This window comes from Chiroxiphia lanceolata, chromosome 1 (assembly GCF_009829145.1).
Source record: "Chiroxiphia lanceolata isolate bChiLan1 chromosome 1, bChiLan1.pri, whole genome shotgun sequence".
In the NCBI taxonomy this organism is placed as follows: domain Eukaryota; kingdom Metazoa; phylum Chordata; class Aves; order Passeriformes; family Pipridae; genus Chiroxiphia; species Chiroxiphia lanceolata.
The window spans coordinates 56,257,034-56,272,408 of NC_045637.1; the positions used below are offsets into that span (position 1 = coordinate 56,257,034).

The following is a 15,375-nucleotide window of genomic DNA, read 5'->3' on the forward strand; positions in this document are numbered from 1 at the left end:
GAATGTTTTGAAATTTCATAAATGCCACTTTAAAGGTCAATATCTTATATTATTAAACTGCTTATGTAAATATTGTTCAAAGCAAAATACCCCAAACTACTGACTTCTGAATTAAATACATAAAGCATGAGTCAGGTAGATGCCAGTGGCAAAAAAAGTGAAAGATGCTGATTATGCAGTAATATAGTCACAACAAATCTCTTAGTAGATGGATCATTAGGTGTGCGCCTGGTAGCTATTGAAAAAACAAAAGATTGCTGTCGATATATTTGTCAAAAAGTTTAGGGAAAAAAACCACCTTGTTCAATTCTATTTTTAGGCGTGTTGCTCTAAAGGAAAATAAAAATAATACAGAAAGTCATTTCCAACTTCAACCAATTCCGAGTAGTACCATGATATCTGTACACTTACAAGATACAACTATTTTACGTGTACAAATGACTGGTTCATTCTAGCTAAGTGATCCTAATATTAAATCATTCCTCAAAATGACTGGATTGGTACTGATTGTAAAAATTCCTCCATGAAAAGAAAGGCTTTCAAGAAAGGTAGTCCTACATCATTAAAAGAAACCCAAAAGATAGCACAGCCATTGGTCACAGACAGCACAGATTCATGAGAGGAAAGTCCTGCTTATTGAACCTGATTTTCTTTTATGACAAGATAACGCACCTAGTTGATCAAGGGAAGCCTGTTGATGTAATCTTTTTGGATTTCAGTAAAGATTTCAATACTGTCTTTCACAGGATCCTTCTGGACAAAATGTCCATCACACAGCTGGATAAACACATCATGTGGTGGTAGAGCAGTTGGCTCACAGGTTGAGCGTAGAGGGCAGTAGTGAATGGAATAACATCAGATTGGTGACCTGCCACTAGTGGGGTTCCCCAGGGCTCTGTCTTAGACTCTGTGCTGTTCAACATCTTCATAAATGACTTGGACACAGGACTGGAAGGGATACTAAGCAAGTTTGGAGATGATACAAAATTGGGAGGAGTTGTTGACTCCCTCAATGGCAGAGAGGCCCTGCAGAGAGACCTCGACAAATTAGAGGACTGGGCACTCACCAACCATATGAAGTTCAATAGGGGAAAGTGCCTCATTCTACACCTGGGATGGAGCAACCCTGGATGTTCATACAGACTGGGAAATGAGATGCTGGAAAACAGTGCCACAGAAAGGGACCTGTGGCAAAGGGACCTGGTCAATGACAAGTTGAATGTGAGTCAGCAGTGCTCTGGCAACCTGGAGGGCCAGCTGTGTCCTGGGGGGCATCAGGCAAAGCATCACCAGCCGAAGTCGAGGGAGGGGATTGTCCAGCTCTGCTCTGCACTGATGCGACCTCACCTTAAATATTGTGTGCAGTTTTGGGGACCACAATATAAGAAAGATATTAAACTCTTAGAGAGTGTCCAAAGAAGGGCAACAAAGACAGTGAAGGACCTTGGGGGGAAGCTATATGAGGAGCAGCTGAGATCACTTGGTCTGTTCAACCTGGAGAAAAGAAAAGACTGAGGGGAGACCTCATCACAGTCTACAACTTCCTCTTGAGGGGAAGAGGAGGGGCAGACACTCATCTCTTCTCTGTGGTGACCAGTGACAGGACCTGGGGGAATGGCCTGAAGTTGTGTCAGGGGAGGTTTAAGTTCAGTATTAGATAAAAGGTTCTTCAAGCAGAGGGTGTTTGGGCACTGGAACAGGCTCCCCAGGGAAGTGGTCACAGTACCAAGCCTGACAGAGTTCAAGAAGCCCTTTGACAATACTCTTGGGCACATGGGAATGGTCCTATGCAGGGTTAAGGGTTGGACTCGATGATCCTTGTGGGTCCCTTCCACCTTGGCATATTACGTGATTCTGTGTGATCATGCAATTTATGGAGGCCACTCTTGAGACTACCTAGGGAATCTCAGGCTCAATTTTGTCTATATTACCTTTTAGTTTTTGCTTTTCCAGATGTTTCTACAGCATTTAATTGGCATGTCAAAGTGCTGTAGGTAAAGATTGAAAACCTTATGAATGCATATAATAACATAATCTTAATATTAAAAATAAACATAAAAACAGAAGAGATTAATTGAATGTGGAATGACACTTTTCAATGTACTGTTATTTTTACATTCATAGTGATGCCTGCTATTTTCTAGGAGTGTCATTAACTCAGCAAATGTTATCCAGATGCTACAATATAGTATAATTATTTTCTAGGAAGATGATTCACGCTCCATCATGTCCCACAGATGGGTGCAATATTCATATTATTGGTTCCATGTTTTGTGTGTCAGCACATGTTTCTTTACCAAGAACTTCTGATGTTTCTTTAAACATCAGATTAAAGGATTAAAATTAAATAACCATTTACATTTCTAGCACTGGTTCATCCAATAAACTCCAGCCCTAGCAGTTCTCATTAGATGTAATTCATAACCCTCAAGTGCTGAACTTTGCACTTTTCAGGAAAGTGAGATCTATTATAGATGTACTTTTAATCCATGAGCTAAGACAATCTCATTTTATACATTGCTACATATACTTTAATTCAGTCTCTTCCCAAACTATGGTTGTCGAATTCTGATTCATTAGTTTATGAACGTGTTTTTATCACTTGGACAATTAAGAGTTCAGGAAAAAGTCTTTTTTTTTTTTTTGTAATTATTTCATGGTTGATTGTCATAGTCAGACTGAACCAGTCTTAAAATTTATGTTTAGCAGACAGCATAGGATATAGTGTTAGAGATGAAGATGATAATCTGGAATGATTTGGGAAATAGATTCTTTAATGTATAAAAAGTTTATGGTTTAAAAGCTATTTCAGAACATGCTAGGTTTCATATCTAGCTGCATAAATTGCCTGCTATTTCCTTCAGTCTTTGCCATATAAATTAATGAGTACTTCCACCCCTAGTAAAAATATGAGGGAACTTCAGCACTGCTAAAACTTTTCTTTTTTGTTCCAGTTCTTGTCTTGCTGATTGTCACCATGAGGCGACGGAAAAAAGAGCCCCTCATTTTTGATGAAGAGAGAGATATCAGAGAGAACATTGTCAGGTATGATGATGAGGGTGGTGGAGAAGAGGACACAGAGGCTTTTGACATGGCTGCCTTGAGGAACCTCAACATCATGCGAGACACCAAGACCAGAAGGGATGTGACACCTGAGATTCAGTTCTTGAGCAGACCAACTTTTAAAAGTATCCCAGATAATGTAATTTTTAGGGAATTTATCTGGGAAAGACTAAAAGAAGCTGATGTGGATCCCTGTGCACCACCCTATGACTCCCTGCAGACATACGCGTTCGAGGGGAATGGCTCAGTGGCAGAGTCGCTCAGTTCTTTAGATTCCATCAGCTCAAACTCTGACCAGAACTACGATTACCTCAGTGACTGGGGCCCTCGTTTTAAAAGGCTTGCAGATATGTATGGGACTGGACCAGACTGCTTATATTCATAGCCTTGGAACCTTTCTCTGAAAATGCACTGAAGAATATTAAAATAGAAAACTCAACCTTTCAGACTGAGGAAAGTTGTAAATATTTCTCCATTTTTAAACTTTTCGGTTGGTTTTTTTTTTTGGCCTTGGTGGAACATATCTTCATTAGACTTGTCCTAGGGACTGCACTGACCACACAGAATATGAGCATTTGGTGGCATTTTTGATAAAGTGAAATGCTCAGCCACGTTCAAATAGATAGCAACACTCAAATACCTACAGAGGCATCTCACTTTCAGGAGTATGTTACGTACTGTCACATCAAAGAGCTAGGGACACACTGTAGATGCCTTCACAGTATTGCTGTATCTAGAATACAGAGTCTCCCGTATAAGAAGAAACAAATTTGCAAATATATAATTGAGAACAACATAACCATATATATGGTATTTACATATGCAGAGTTTTTTCAGCAGATTTTCTTTTCAGTGGGCATGCAGCTTGCTAGAACAAAAGCAGAAGGACTGACATGAAAACAAACAAAAGCCTAGGAGATACTATTTTTGGGTTTCTCTGTGTTTGTTCTCAGAGCTATTTAATTAAAAGTCTCTGTAATTTTCTGGGTAGCTTTTGAGAAATTATTGTTTGTACTAAGAAATTCCACAGTATTTGTCATCAATTTACAAAGTAGTTTATAAACCACATAAAATGAGAATGATTTAGGTGTAGTCTTATGGTTGAAGAGTTTTGTGATGCCCATGTAGGTATAGAAAAGATGTTGCTATCTATTTGCTATTTTTTTATTCTCTCTTCTGATTTGTACAGGAGAATTTATCCTTTTTTATTATTGTTTGACATAAAGTGTTATATTTATTTTGGAACTCCAATCTCCTCTAAATTCAGGTCCATTTTACTGCCTCATGGTATTAGACTTGTCAGAACATGCTGATTTTTCTCCAGTCTCAGATAAATGTAGGAAATGAAGCATGGAAATGGAAAAATTACAGTAAAGCAATGCCACCCACCATTCATCCCTCAGAAAGGAGAGCAGCTACAAAGATGTACAGTTGTTCTTCTGAGCCATTACAAAGTCTGGGACATTTAAATAAAATATTTGTACATGGAATTTTTTTGACAGAAGACTACAGAGGTAACTGGGAGTGTCTTTAATCCAAGATTTCATTTTCAAGGTTAAACATACTGTACGCTTCAAAGACTGTAAACACCTTGCTTTTCTCCTTTCCCTTCTCTTTTGCTGCTGATGGATCACAGTAAAAGAGTTTTCGATTTCTTGAAAACATTGCATTGCTTAACATAAGACAAGCAATGTAATACTATTAATTTCAAAAGTTGTCTTTATATCCTGCTGCTCATAAGTATTTTTTCCCCAAAGGTGTTAACTCTCTACACATAATTTCTACTCTGGTTCAGGAGTGCCAAAACAGAAGGACAACTGCTGTTGGTTAAAATACTGTATGGTTTTGAAGTAGGATTTCTTAGAATAATCTGACAGCTTTTTTATGATTCTGACAATATTTATACTTCATCTTTCATGATTTATTACTAGATAATAAGGCATATATTCAAGTTAAATAGTGGTTTTAGGTATATTACTTCAGATTTTTTTGTTTTGGATAAAATGTAGATGAGTTCCTAAATTAGAGTCTGCTCCTGCAAACTTTTTTGCTTGTACCTAACTTGAAATTACTTGACTTGCCTGCAATTACTGAGAGGTATACAGAATTGTTTGCAGAACTATCTTTGTGAATAGAAGGTACTCCATGGAGAATGATGCTCACTCTAAAAGTCTTTCTTTCTGAAAGAAGGATCCTTGTACTGAAATCCTAATGTATGAGTGACATGAGGCTGGGGGATGGGAAAGTATCATTAAGGCTTTGTAATTTTTGCAGCCCAGCATTATCAATTAACTATGTGGAAGTGGCCTTCAGCTCCATCAAAAAAAGAAAAATAATTTTAATCATCTGCAACACATTCAATTTGAGTTAAATTTTAATAGACAATCATTGTTTCATAATTCAGTAGATCTGCTTCTAGTTGTATTAAATATATATATATAGGTATATATATATATATATATGACAGATTTTGTAATGAAACTGAAAGATATCGTCCATGACTTTTAGTCACACATGTAAGATTTTCAATAAAAAGATTAAAAAAAAAAAAACCAAAACGTGTATACAGTTTAATGAGAACGAGATATGCTGCAGAATTTAAGTAGATATTAAATCAACAAGTTTATAAGGGAACAGTTTTTTATTAATCTCCTTGTTGTTTTTCAGAAGATAATTCATGCATCTGGATTAAGATGTCAAAAATGCTGATTTTAGCACATAATACTCAAAGGAGATTTAAATGTGGTTTAGAGTAAATATTCCAATTCCCTTGCTTTTCCACCTTCTATATCTTTAAAAAGCCCAAAAACCTCCACTACTAGGAAACTATATTAGGGTGTCTTTTTGGTGTACTTTCTATGGAAAAGATACTCTTTATTCTGATACCGTGAAAACTCATTGCCTATATAAGTTTTCTGTTACACAGTTCTAAAATAATTGAATAAGCTTGCTGTTACATTCTGTATTCTTACCTACTGATTGTATTGTTGCAGTAAGAAAGAAAGGTGGAAATCCATTATGTTTGATGACAGATGTTACTACAGTATATATATAAGGTATGCATAGTACACGTAATAGATAATGCTCTCCATAAGTTACCATGACTACAGGCTTTCATTGTTCAGAATCTGATCCAAATTCTTTCTTTATATTGCACAGCCTGAAGTCATAAAGTATATTCTACTAACTAAATAGTATAAAATGTAAAAAATATTTTCTCTGTCCTAGAAAGGTAATGAAATTATTTGTGCAATTTAATTAGAATGGCCCTTTAAAAAGATTTGCAATCTTATTTATTTATTTAACTTTCTGAAGAGTTTCAGTATCTAACTAGAGGCCATAAATCCTAATTAAAAAGTATATCAAACATTGCAGTCACTCCCATCTTATATATTGAAACATCTCTTTCCTTCTACCATATGCCAGTTGAATAGGGTTATTTTAAATTGATATTTCCAAGCACTTTGAAAAGTGCACAGTTTTAAGAGTCTTATTTTAAAAAATCAACATAAAATTAGTCTATTTGATTAAGATTTATGGTAAAGACTCCTTACTCTGCTTTGACCAGTGTGAAATCCACTGAATGCAACACTGGACATTCTGGTTTACATTTTTGATTCAAAAGAATAAACTTAGTGTACTCTACTTTAAGTAATATCCTACTAAGACATAGCACGAGACTTTCTAAGCTTACTAATTCTGATGACTGGGTTAATAAAACCACTGTAGGACTCAAGATATTTGATGCTACAAACTGAAAGTTCTTCTCCCTAAAAATTAAGGGAGAATAAAATAAACCTTCCTTTTTGCTGCTGCTTTTATTTGTTATTTTGAAAGGGAGCAGGAGGATTCATCGTAATTTCTTTTAAAGTTGGGGTCTTTTCTCAATTATTTTTTCCTGTTTACCTTTCAGGTGCTGGCAGTAATCAATAAATATTTCCTGTCCTTTTTTTCTTTAGAGATTTTGGATGAAAACATGTTATGAAATACAAAATAGCAGCATCTTATTTTTTATGGGCAAATACTCTTGTATGATACAAAGAAAAGTAGTAGTTTGTAATTCTGAAAAGGAAATAAATGTACTATAAAGCATATAATCACATTGACTATAAAGATCATTAAAGAGTTGAAAGAGAAACACAATTACCTATATCAAATCTAGTATTAAATTCTTGATCACAGTCTGTCATGTAGCTGATTTAAATTTTTTGTATGTAGATTTTTTCCCTCTACTTTGAAATCTATGCAGAATAATAATTGTTTGAGACGTCCTTGTATTCACCTCATTTGTGATATATGGGGTCAAGTATATATTTATTGGTCTGTGGCTCTAAAAATTAATTGCGAAAGATAGGAATATCACTTTATTTATTTAACAGAAGCAGGAAAGTCTACAAAATAACTAGAACTGTACAAGTTGCTATCTTTACTATAACATCGCTAAGTTTGCCAGATCTATATCTAAGTTTTCCAGATACATCCTAAGATATATTTTCACCCCAGGATCATTCCTTCCAAACCAAGAACTCTTCCTCTGCTCATTTTCAGTGCAGGTAAAAATGCATTTTGTTGTTTACTGAAGGTTTTTTTATGAGTATCTACCTGAACTTTTGTTCTTTGAACTAGGAGATTCACAATACACAACAGGTATAATCTATTTTCTAGATTAAGGGAATATGATATATATATACTTTGCCTTGTTATGATAATATATCTTTTCTCACAAAAGAAAGAAAAAATGTTCCCATATGGTACATAAAATCTGCGAATGTTAGACCATAGAGAATTGCATATAGAAATATATTGGTTGAAAGAACTTGATTTACCTAAGCATTACATGATACAAGATTGTCTTGAAATCTTTATGTGAATCTTTATATATCTAATCAAACACAATGAAAGAAGAAAATAGCATAAGAATTTTCTGGAAATCAGAAAAAAATCTCATTTGAAGCCACAGTGGTGCCTCACAGAGACAAATCTTATCTCATGTTAACACATATTTCCTAAAATTATATGTATTTTTAAATATACCACCCCCACAGTATTTCTTTTAAAATACCTTTTTTTAATCAGAAAGTATCTACAAAAAGTAATCCTACTTTCAAAAACTTTTTCCATCCTCATCCATGTCTGATGTAGAAGAATATAGTTTAGACTGAGGCAAAACTTTTAAAATTGCCCCCACAATGAAAGGAAATTGGTTTCAAATTATGACCCAAAATAGTTTAAAAGCTGTTAGAAGCGTTCCATGATTTTTTAAAGCCATGTGTTATGTCATAATAAATGGTATCAGATTGAAATTCCTATTCCTAGAAATGGTGTAAAGTTAAATAGAGTTTAATATTTGATTGATTAACTGAGGTCATAAACCTATTGTTCAGCATAACAGCAAGCCGAATGCTGAATCGGTAGTACAAAAAAGGTCAAGGATTTTATTTTCTCCTTCTACTCACCACTATCTTGGCCAGTGTCAGAATTTCTTTTCATTGTACAGCAAAGCAAAATCATGTTGAGTCTAAGTTGGCCACAGCAGGGAATTAGATCTTTTCTCCTCTTCACAAAGGCTAAAAGACTATTTACTAGGTCATTCTATTCAAATATTCTTGTCTGATTATGTCTGGACTCCTAGGTCATGCGACCTGAAACCTGTGAAGTTGTTGGGGTTTGGAGGTTTTTTTTGGCGCGGGAGGGAGAAAGGGTATTGTTTGTTTGTGGGTTTGGTTATTTTTAAAATTGTCATTCTTGCTGAAATGCTTATGTTTGAATGAGTTGACCTTTTTCATTGATTTTTTTTTTTGCGTTTGTTTTTCTTTGGTCAAAACCATACCAGCCACCCACCTTTTTCTTTACTGTTAATAGCACAAAAGAAAATCCTGAGGTGCTCTCTCTCTTTGATGTCAAGAAGCTATGGAGAAAAAGATAAACATAGGATCATCATACTGCAATGAAACTAATCTGTCATTTTCTCTCAACACAAGCTCACAAACACCATAGTTAAGCTGCCATTAACACCATTCAAATCATGGCATCTTACATCTTTAAAATATATAGTCCTTTTCTGGCACTACTACAGCAATTTTTACACATTTAATGAAATCACATTAGATAGGATTATCAAGGTTTTTACCTGTAACTCAGTTTCATCATTATTATTTATATCATGGTCTTGATGCACAGAAAAAGAAGGAAAAATTACAAAAGTAAAACAGAAAAAGTACAAAATGCCTCTATGCAGTGTTTTAATTATTACTCTACCTTACTATTTCCAATAGACTGATAGCTTTTCATCTCTTTGAGACTGCTAGTAAATTAAAATAAGTGTGATATTGAGCCAGATATTCAAAACACATTAGGCCATTTGAGTCTGACAATAATGGACAGTCTGAATTTCAATGCCCTATTTCCTTAATGATCAAAACAGCCTTTATTATTATCATCACACTCTTGAAATTATATGGAGGAAGAAGTGTTTATTGATGCACCTACAAAATGCTTGGTGAAATCTTGATCATATTGTAGTACTTGGCAGATCTCCCTCTGGTTTTCAAGAGGTGTCAAGATTTATACATTGTTGGGAGAGACAAATAAATGATCACTTACAGCATCAAGATGAGAGATTGTTGCTTTGAACTGGATACCCTTTCTTTTTGCACAGTCTCTTCTGCCGACTTTCCCTTTTAGGAAGTCACAATCTGCTTCTTTTAATGGTAATGCAAGTAGCTTAATAAGATGTTTTTATTGGCATAAGCTACTTACTTAGTATCAGCATGGTCCACATAACCTTGCTGTAACAAATAGTATTCTTGCACGTAAAGGTCATTTCTGTGCACACACTAAGTACAGACAGTGTTACAAAAGGTTTACATTTGATGAAGTACATATGGTAAAATACTCTCTGGAGAAAAAAAAACCAAAACCAAAACAAAACACAAACAACTGTTTCTCCTTAAAATTAACATACAGAATTTCCAAGATGTGAAAATTAAATTATTATACCTTTCCTCAGACTGTGTGACTAACTGTAGCTTTACCGATTTCTGTGACTGTCCAAATTAACCATAATCGTCTTGTTTTGGAAAATGTCATGCTGATGCTTGAGATTTTGTTAACATAGAAAGGGGCAGTAGCAACAAACTGACAGAGAGATTAAGAGTATTAAGCTTTTTCTGGTGTTTTTATTGTTTCATACATGATCTAATCATGTGAAAAATAATGTTTTACCAGATGCTGCTGGAATACAATTTCCTCTGAGCTGATAATGTTTCCATCCTGTGGAACAATGTCTTCCGACGGTCTGCAGTGCTTGACCTGGTCTCATCTTATTCAAGTATAAAGAAAGAAGCAGTAAGGGGAGAGATTAGACACCTAAGTGATAAGCTTAATAAGAAATTTTCTATTCCTCAAAACATTGAGTTTTCCTGGGTTTTTGTGTGAGGAACACATGAAGAGAGCTCTCACAGACGTACAACCTGTTGATGCAGTTATTATTTCTGGCTGGATACTTGTTTGTATCTTTTCCCCTTCAGTTTCTGGTGGTTTGTGACATATCAAACACAACTACAGACATGAGTAAGTGTGGCGTATTTAACTCCAAGGATATTGTGAAGATTCAGGTAGTATTAAAAAAAAATATTTTTTTTATAACAGGTTAGTAAAAACAGGAGCATTTTTGTCTTCCCCTTTCTCTTCTCTCCCCTTCTATCTTCTGTCCCCTGAAAGATAATATATGACACTAAAGCTTTTGCTAATGTTTGGGTACACATTCAGCATCTTTTGAAGTAGTTACATATAGAAGATGAATGGAGAGCAAGCCAGTGTCAAAGCCAAAACTTGAGAATTAGGAAAGAGATTTAATAATTTCCTACTCTTTTTTGACAAACAAGCTTTGAGGTAGAACTATGATTTATCTTTCAGTGTAAGTTATTCTATGATAACAAAATAAAATAACAGGAAAAATTGATACTTAGTAACAGCTGATCATGAAAAGGAGATTAATATGTTTGTCAAATGTTTTTAACTGTGGTTTAGCACAGGTCAATATGGTATTTTGGGACTCAGAGATTAATGATGTAGAACAGCTTGGCTCATGGACAAAGCACTTTCATGAAGGGATTTTTAGTTCAAATAGCTACTGTAAAATGTAGGGTTATTTCAATATTCAAAAGCCACCGTTCCTTGGAAATAAATGCAGGTAACCAACACCCAGACTTCTTGTCCTTCTGAGAACAAGTAGATACACACAGAGAAGACAGAAAGGGCAAGCTTTTAAAATTTAACACCTTTAGTGAATATGTATGAAAATCCAGTTGACTACAACTGAAAGCAAGATAGAAGCACAGGAGGCATCTTTCATTGGCATTCATTCTAGTCAGTCTAATTTAGCCAGTTGTTGTAATCTGTTGTAATCTGTATTAACAGTTGTCTTATTTTGGTCTAGCCTTTGTTAACTACAAAACCCACGAGATTCATGTTGCCTTCTGGTGAATTTTGCATTCATGAAGAGGTGAAGCAAATACAGACCGAAGCTGTGTCTGTCTGGCAGTTTGGCCTCACCTACAATATAGATAAGACTGACGGTATGTGTAGACCATGCTGAATGTCCCAAGAAAGGGATATTTTCTCAGACTCTTTGTTCTTGATCAGTCTGTCAGCACCTCAGGAAGGCTGTGACCCTTGTGCTTGATCAGTCTGTCAGCGTCCCGTTACGGGGACACTCCAGTCCGCTGGATTGGAGAGCAGTTCAACTACCTTGTTCACACACCAATAGTATAAGGGCGACCCCCTTCCAGGTCCCCACAGGTGGGTATGTTACCCACTGCCAGGGACTGCTACTGCCCTTGAAGGACTCACAAACAACAGTTTACAGAATAACACCGTTTGTTAATATAATAGAAAACTGTTACAGGTTAAGGTTCAAAGATTGTGAGTGATACTGTCTGACTGCAAAAACTTATTCAAAGCAATATACAGATTAGCTCTAATCCCTAACAAAAGGTAACTGGAAATAATAATTCAGAATGCATAGAGTATGGTTCTTACCCAACAGGCATCCCCGTGGGGGAGAAGACTGGTTCAGACTGATCAACTGATCCGAAAAGTTACAACGGAGTCTTCCCTAACTTCTCCCCATTCTTAACTTACTTTTATAATATTTCTTTTTACTTAGGTAGAGCTTGAGTGACTCTACCTGTATATCATGCTCAATGAGGGGTGATTGTACCTTGGAGGCAGGTAACTTTGGGTTGGAGGTGCACATCAGGATTACATCTGAGATAACCATGGGATGGAGATGGGTGTCAGTATTACCTCTGAAGAGAGTGATTTCACCAGTTTCTGGTTCAACAGCAAGACATCTTCTTTTATCTCCCTAGGTTAAAAGCTGCTATGTGGCTTATTAGATAGAAAATACCACTGAGTTCCCTCCTCTGCAGGGATTTCAACAGAGCCTGGCTGCTGTGTCTCCACTCTGCTCCACTCTCCATTTCATCCCCCCTTATCATGTATTGTGTGCGGGAAGCTGGGCATGTTGACTGCATTCCATCCAGGGAGCAGCAACTGTGTTTCCTCCTATAATTCCTATACTTTTATAACTGTGTCTATAACTTTCCAGTTTTCTCTTATTTTACACCCAGTCTTTTTCCTACACTGAATGTCAATGTCTTGCTGTCTCATTCTTCGTTCTTTCCTGTATATATCCACTGCTCATCTCTTTCTCTAGCTGGTATTTCCTAGAGGAACATTTTATCCTTGTGAATTCTCTCTATGTGGTACTTCATACCTATGGTCACGGATGTTGATTAAGCTTATAAACAGAGCCGCAGTACTAGTGTTACTCTTACTACAAAAAAAAAAAAAAAATGATACTCCAAGACCAAAGAGACACTGTTGGTCTTGGAATCAGACTATCAAGTTATCTGCCCAGCTTTGTCGGTGATATGCTCTGTGACACTGGTTGATCCATCTCTCTTTGTCATCTGCTGGTATAAAGGCCTGAAGAGGAACAGAGAACTTTCAATATTTTGGAAAATGAAAATAGTACGGCCACATTTATGTAGTAGGTGTTTGGTTTTTGTTTGTTTGTTTCAGTCCTGGCATAAGTCTGGAGTAAACCATTCCAGAGGCAATGACATCAACAATGTAATCTCAGTGCTGCATATGAGATTGCAAGGAAGTATCAGGAAACAACAACAAATTCTGAAAATGATTTTGCATTAGAAAGGTATACAAATGCAATATGATATTCATACCAGTGGGATGGAATGTTGTAGGGGGAAAAAAAGCACACTAAAAGGCTTCCCATACTTTAGTTTTGTACATTTTATGTTCTATATAGATTCAAAGAAAGAGAGACTGAATTAATTAGCTTAGTTATTCTGCCTCTGAAGTAAGTGTTCTAGCAAATCCACAGCGAAACAGAGGCATACAAATATATTGGAGGACTAGTAAACTTTGTTCTGGGGTAAAAGAAAACTTAACATCCTTCCATTGAGTATACAAGTAGATAAAGACAAATACTTGATTGATATTTTAATATGAAAGAAGTCATACTTCCAAGTAACCAGAGAGGTTTTGAGAATGTACCTTCTCCTCAGCTAACTTATTTCCACAGCAAAAGCTGGTTAAGATCTACTCCTAAACTAAAACATGTATCTTTAAAACCTTATGGGTTAACTGAGGTTAATAAACAAAAACTTTGTTGACATGGAAGATCCATGTGTGAAAGCATAATTAATTCATCCTGTTTTCCATTCAATCATAAGAAAATACAATGGCTTTGTAAATTCAAAAATCTGTCCTCTCTTTGGAAACGTGAAATTAAAGACCCTCACTAGCAAGTTGATTGGCAAAGCAAAGTATGGGAGAAGCTAATGGCCTTGAACAGGCTACCTCCTAATGATATCTAAAGTTAATCTGCCATGTGTTTAAGGAATCATCAGGTTAGAAAACAAAAATCACTGCTCTATTAGAAAACTGAAGTGAAGGCAGCTCTGGTAAGCTCTCATCAACCTCAGTAGAAAATCAGGTTTTGCTCTATCACTTTATCTCTTTAATTTGATGGTGGATGGAAATAATATAAACCAGTTGATACAGGAAAAAAATTAATACATTATTCATTGTAAAGGTGACCATGCTGTCCAAAAGTAATCTGTGTGAGATGATTCATCAAAATTCAGGTAAATAAATCTGGACTGCTCATATTTTTACTGAGTGGATTAAAAAGGATGCCAATACTCTGACAGCAAAATTATTTTCTAAAGTAAATGGGATCTCACAGAACATGTGTTCTATTGTTTTCTTTCCACATTTAAGAAAAAAAAAAACAACAACAGAGAAACAGAAGACGTGAGTTCAAAGAGTTCAAAGAGGACCTTTTTGTAACTACAATAGCTGTTTTATTTGTCTTGCAGTAGCTCAGAATTCGTGCAATATCATGGCAATTATTTTGTCCTAGTACAGCAGTGAATTGACCCAGAGAACAGTATCATTTTCAGTGAGTGAGACCAGGTTCAGATCTTCAAAGGTATTTAGGTACATGACCAATGACAGCTAAAGGACTCTAAAGGCCTAGGAACAGAACTGAAGGTCATAAGTTTCAACTTTTTTTTCAACTTTTAATGTTTTCTTATTTTATTGAGTCTTTTATCTACAAATAACCAAAGCATTGTATGAAACTTTATCTGCAAAATTCCCATTAAAACTGTGTAAGCTAAATTCTTTAGGTAACCTCCTTAATTTTTCTTGGGAATCTTTGGTAGTTCAAAATGAAGTATTTTAAAGTTTCTAATTATCCATGCCTTCTTTCCCCATGTATTGGATTTATGTGGCCAAGTTTTTAGGTCAGGGGTGTGGTTTGAGGGGTGGCTTTTGTGAGAATCTGCCGGAAGCTTCCTCCATGTCCAATGCCAGCAGACCAATGCCAGCTGGCTCCAAGACAGACCTGCTGCCGGCCAAGGCTGAGCCATTTAGAGATGGCAGCAACACCTCTGTGATAACATATTTAAGAAGGAAAAAAGTTATTGCACAGATATAATTGAGCTCTGAGAAGAGCAAGTGAGAATATATGACAGGAACAACTGTGCAGACACCAAGGACAGTGGAGATGAAAGGTTAGAAGGTGCTCTAGGTGCTGGAACAGAGATTCCCCTGCAGCCCGTGGTGAAGACCATGGTGAGGAAGGCTGTTCCTTTGCAACCCATTGAAGACAACATGGGTGCAGAAATCTATGTGCAGCCCATGGAGGAGACTCACACTAGAACAGGCAGATGCCCAGAAGAAGTCTGTGAACCCACGGGAGGCCTGTTCTGGAGC

General features: G+C 36.1%; 1 protein-coding gene across 1 annotated transcript in view; it reads left to right on the forward strand.

The window, feature by feature from the left end:
• The window catches only part of CDH7 (cadherin 7), an 87,688-nt gene extending 82,077 nt beyond the window's left edge, over positions 1–5,611 (forward strand). Inside the window, 1 exon segment of the mRNA XM_032702801.1 lies at positions 2,955–5,611. Within this exon segment, the coding sequence (XP_032558692.1) occupies positions 2,955–3,448 (494 nt within the window). The 3' untranslated portion in view covers positions 3,449–5,611.
• Positions 5,612–15,375: the final 9,764 nt, after the last annotated feature.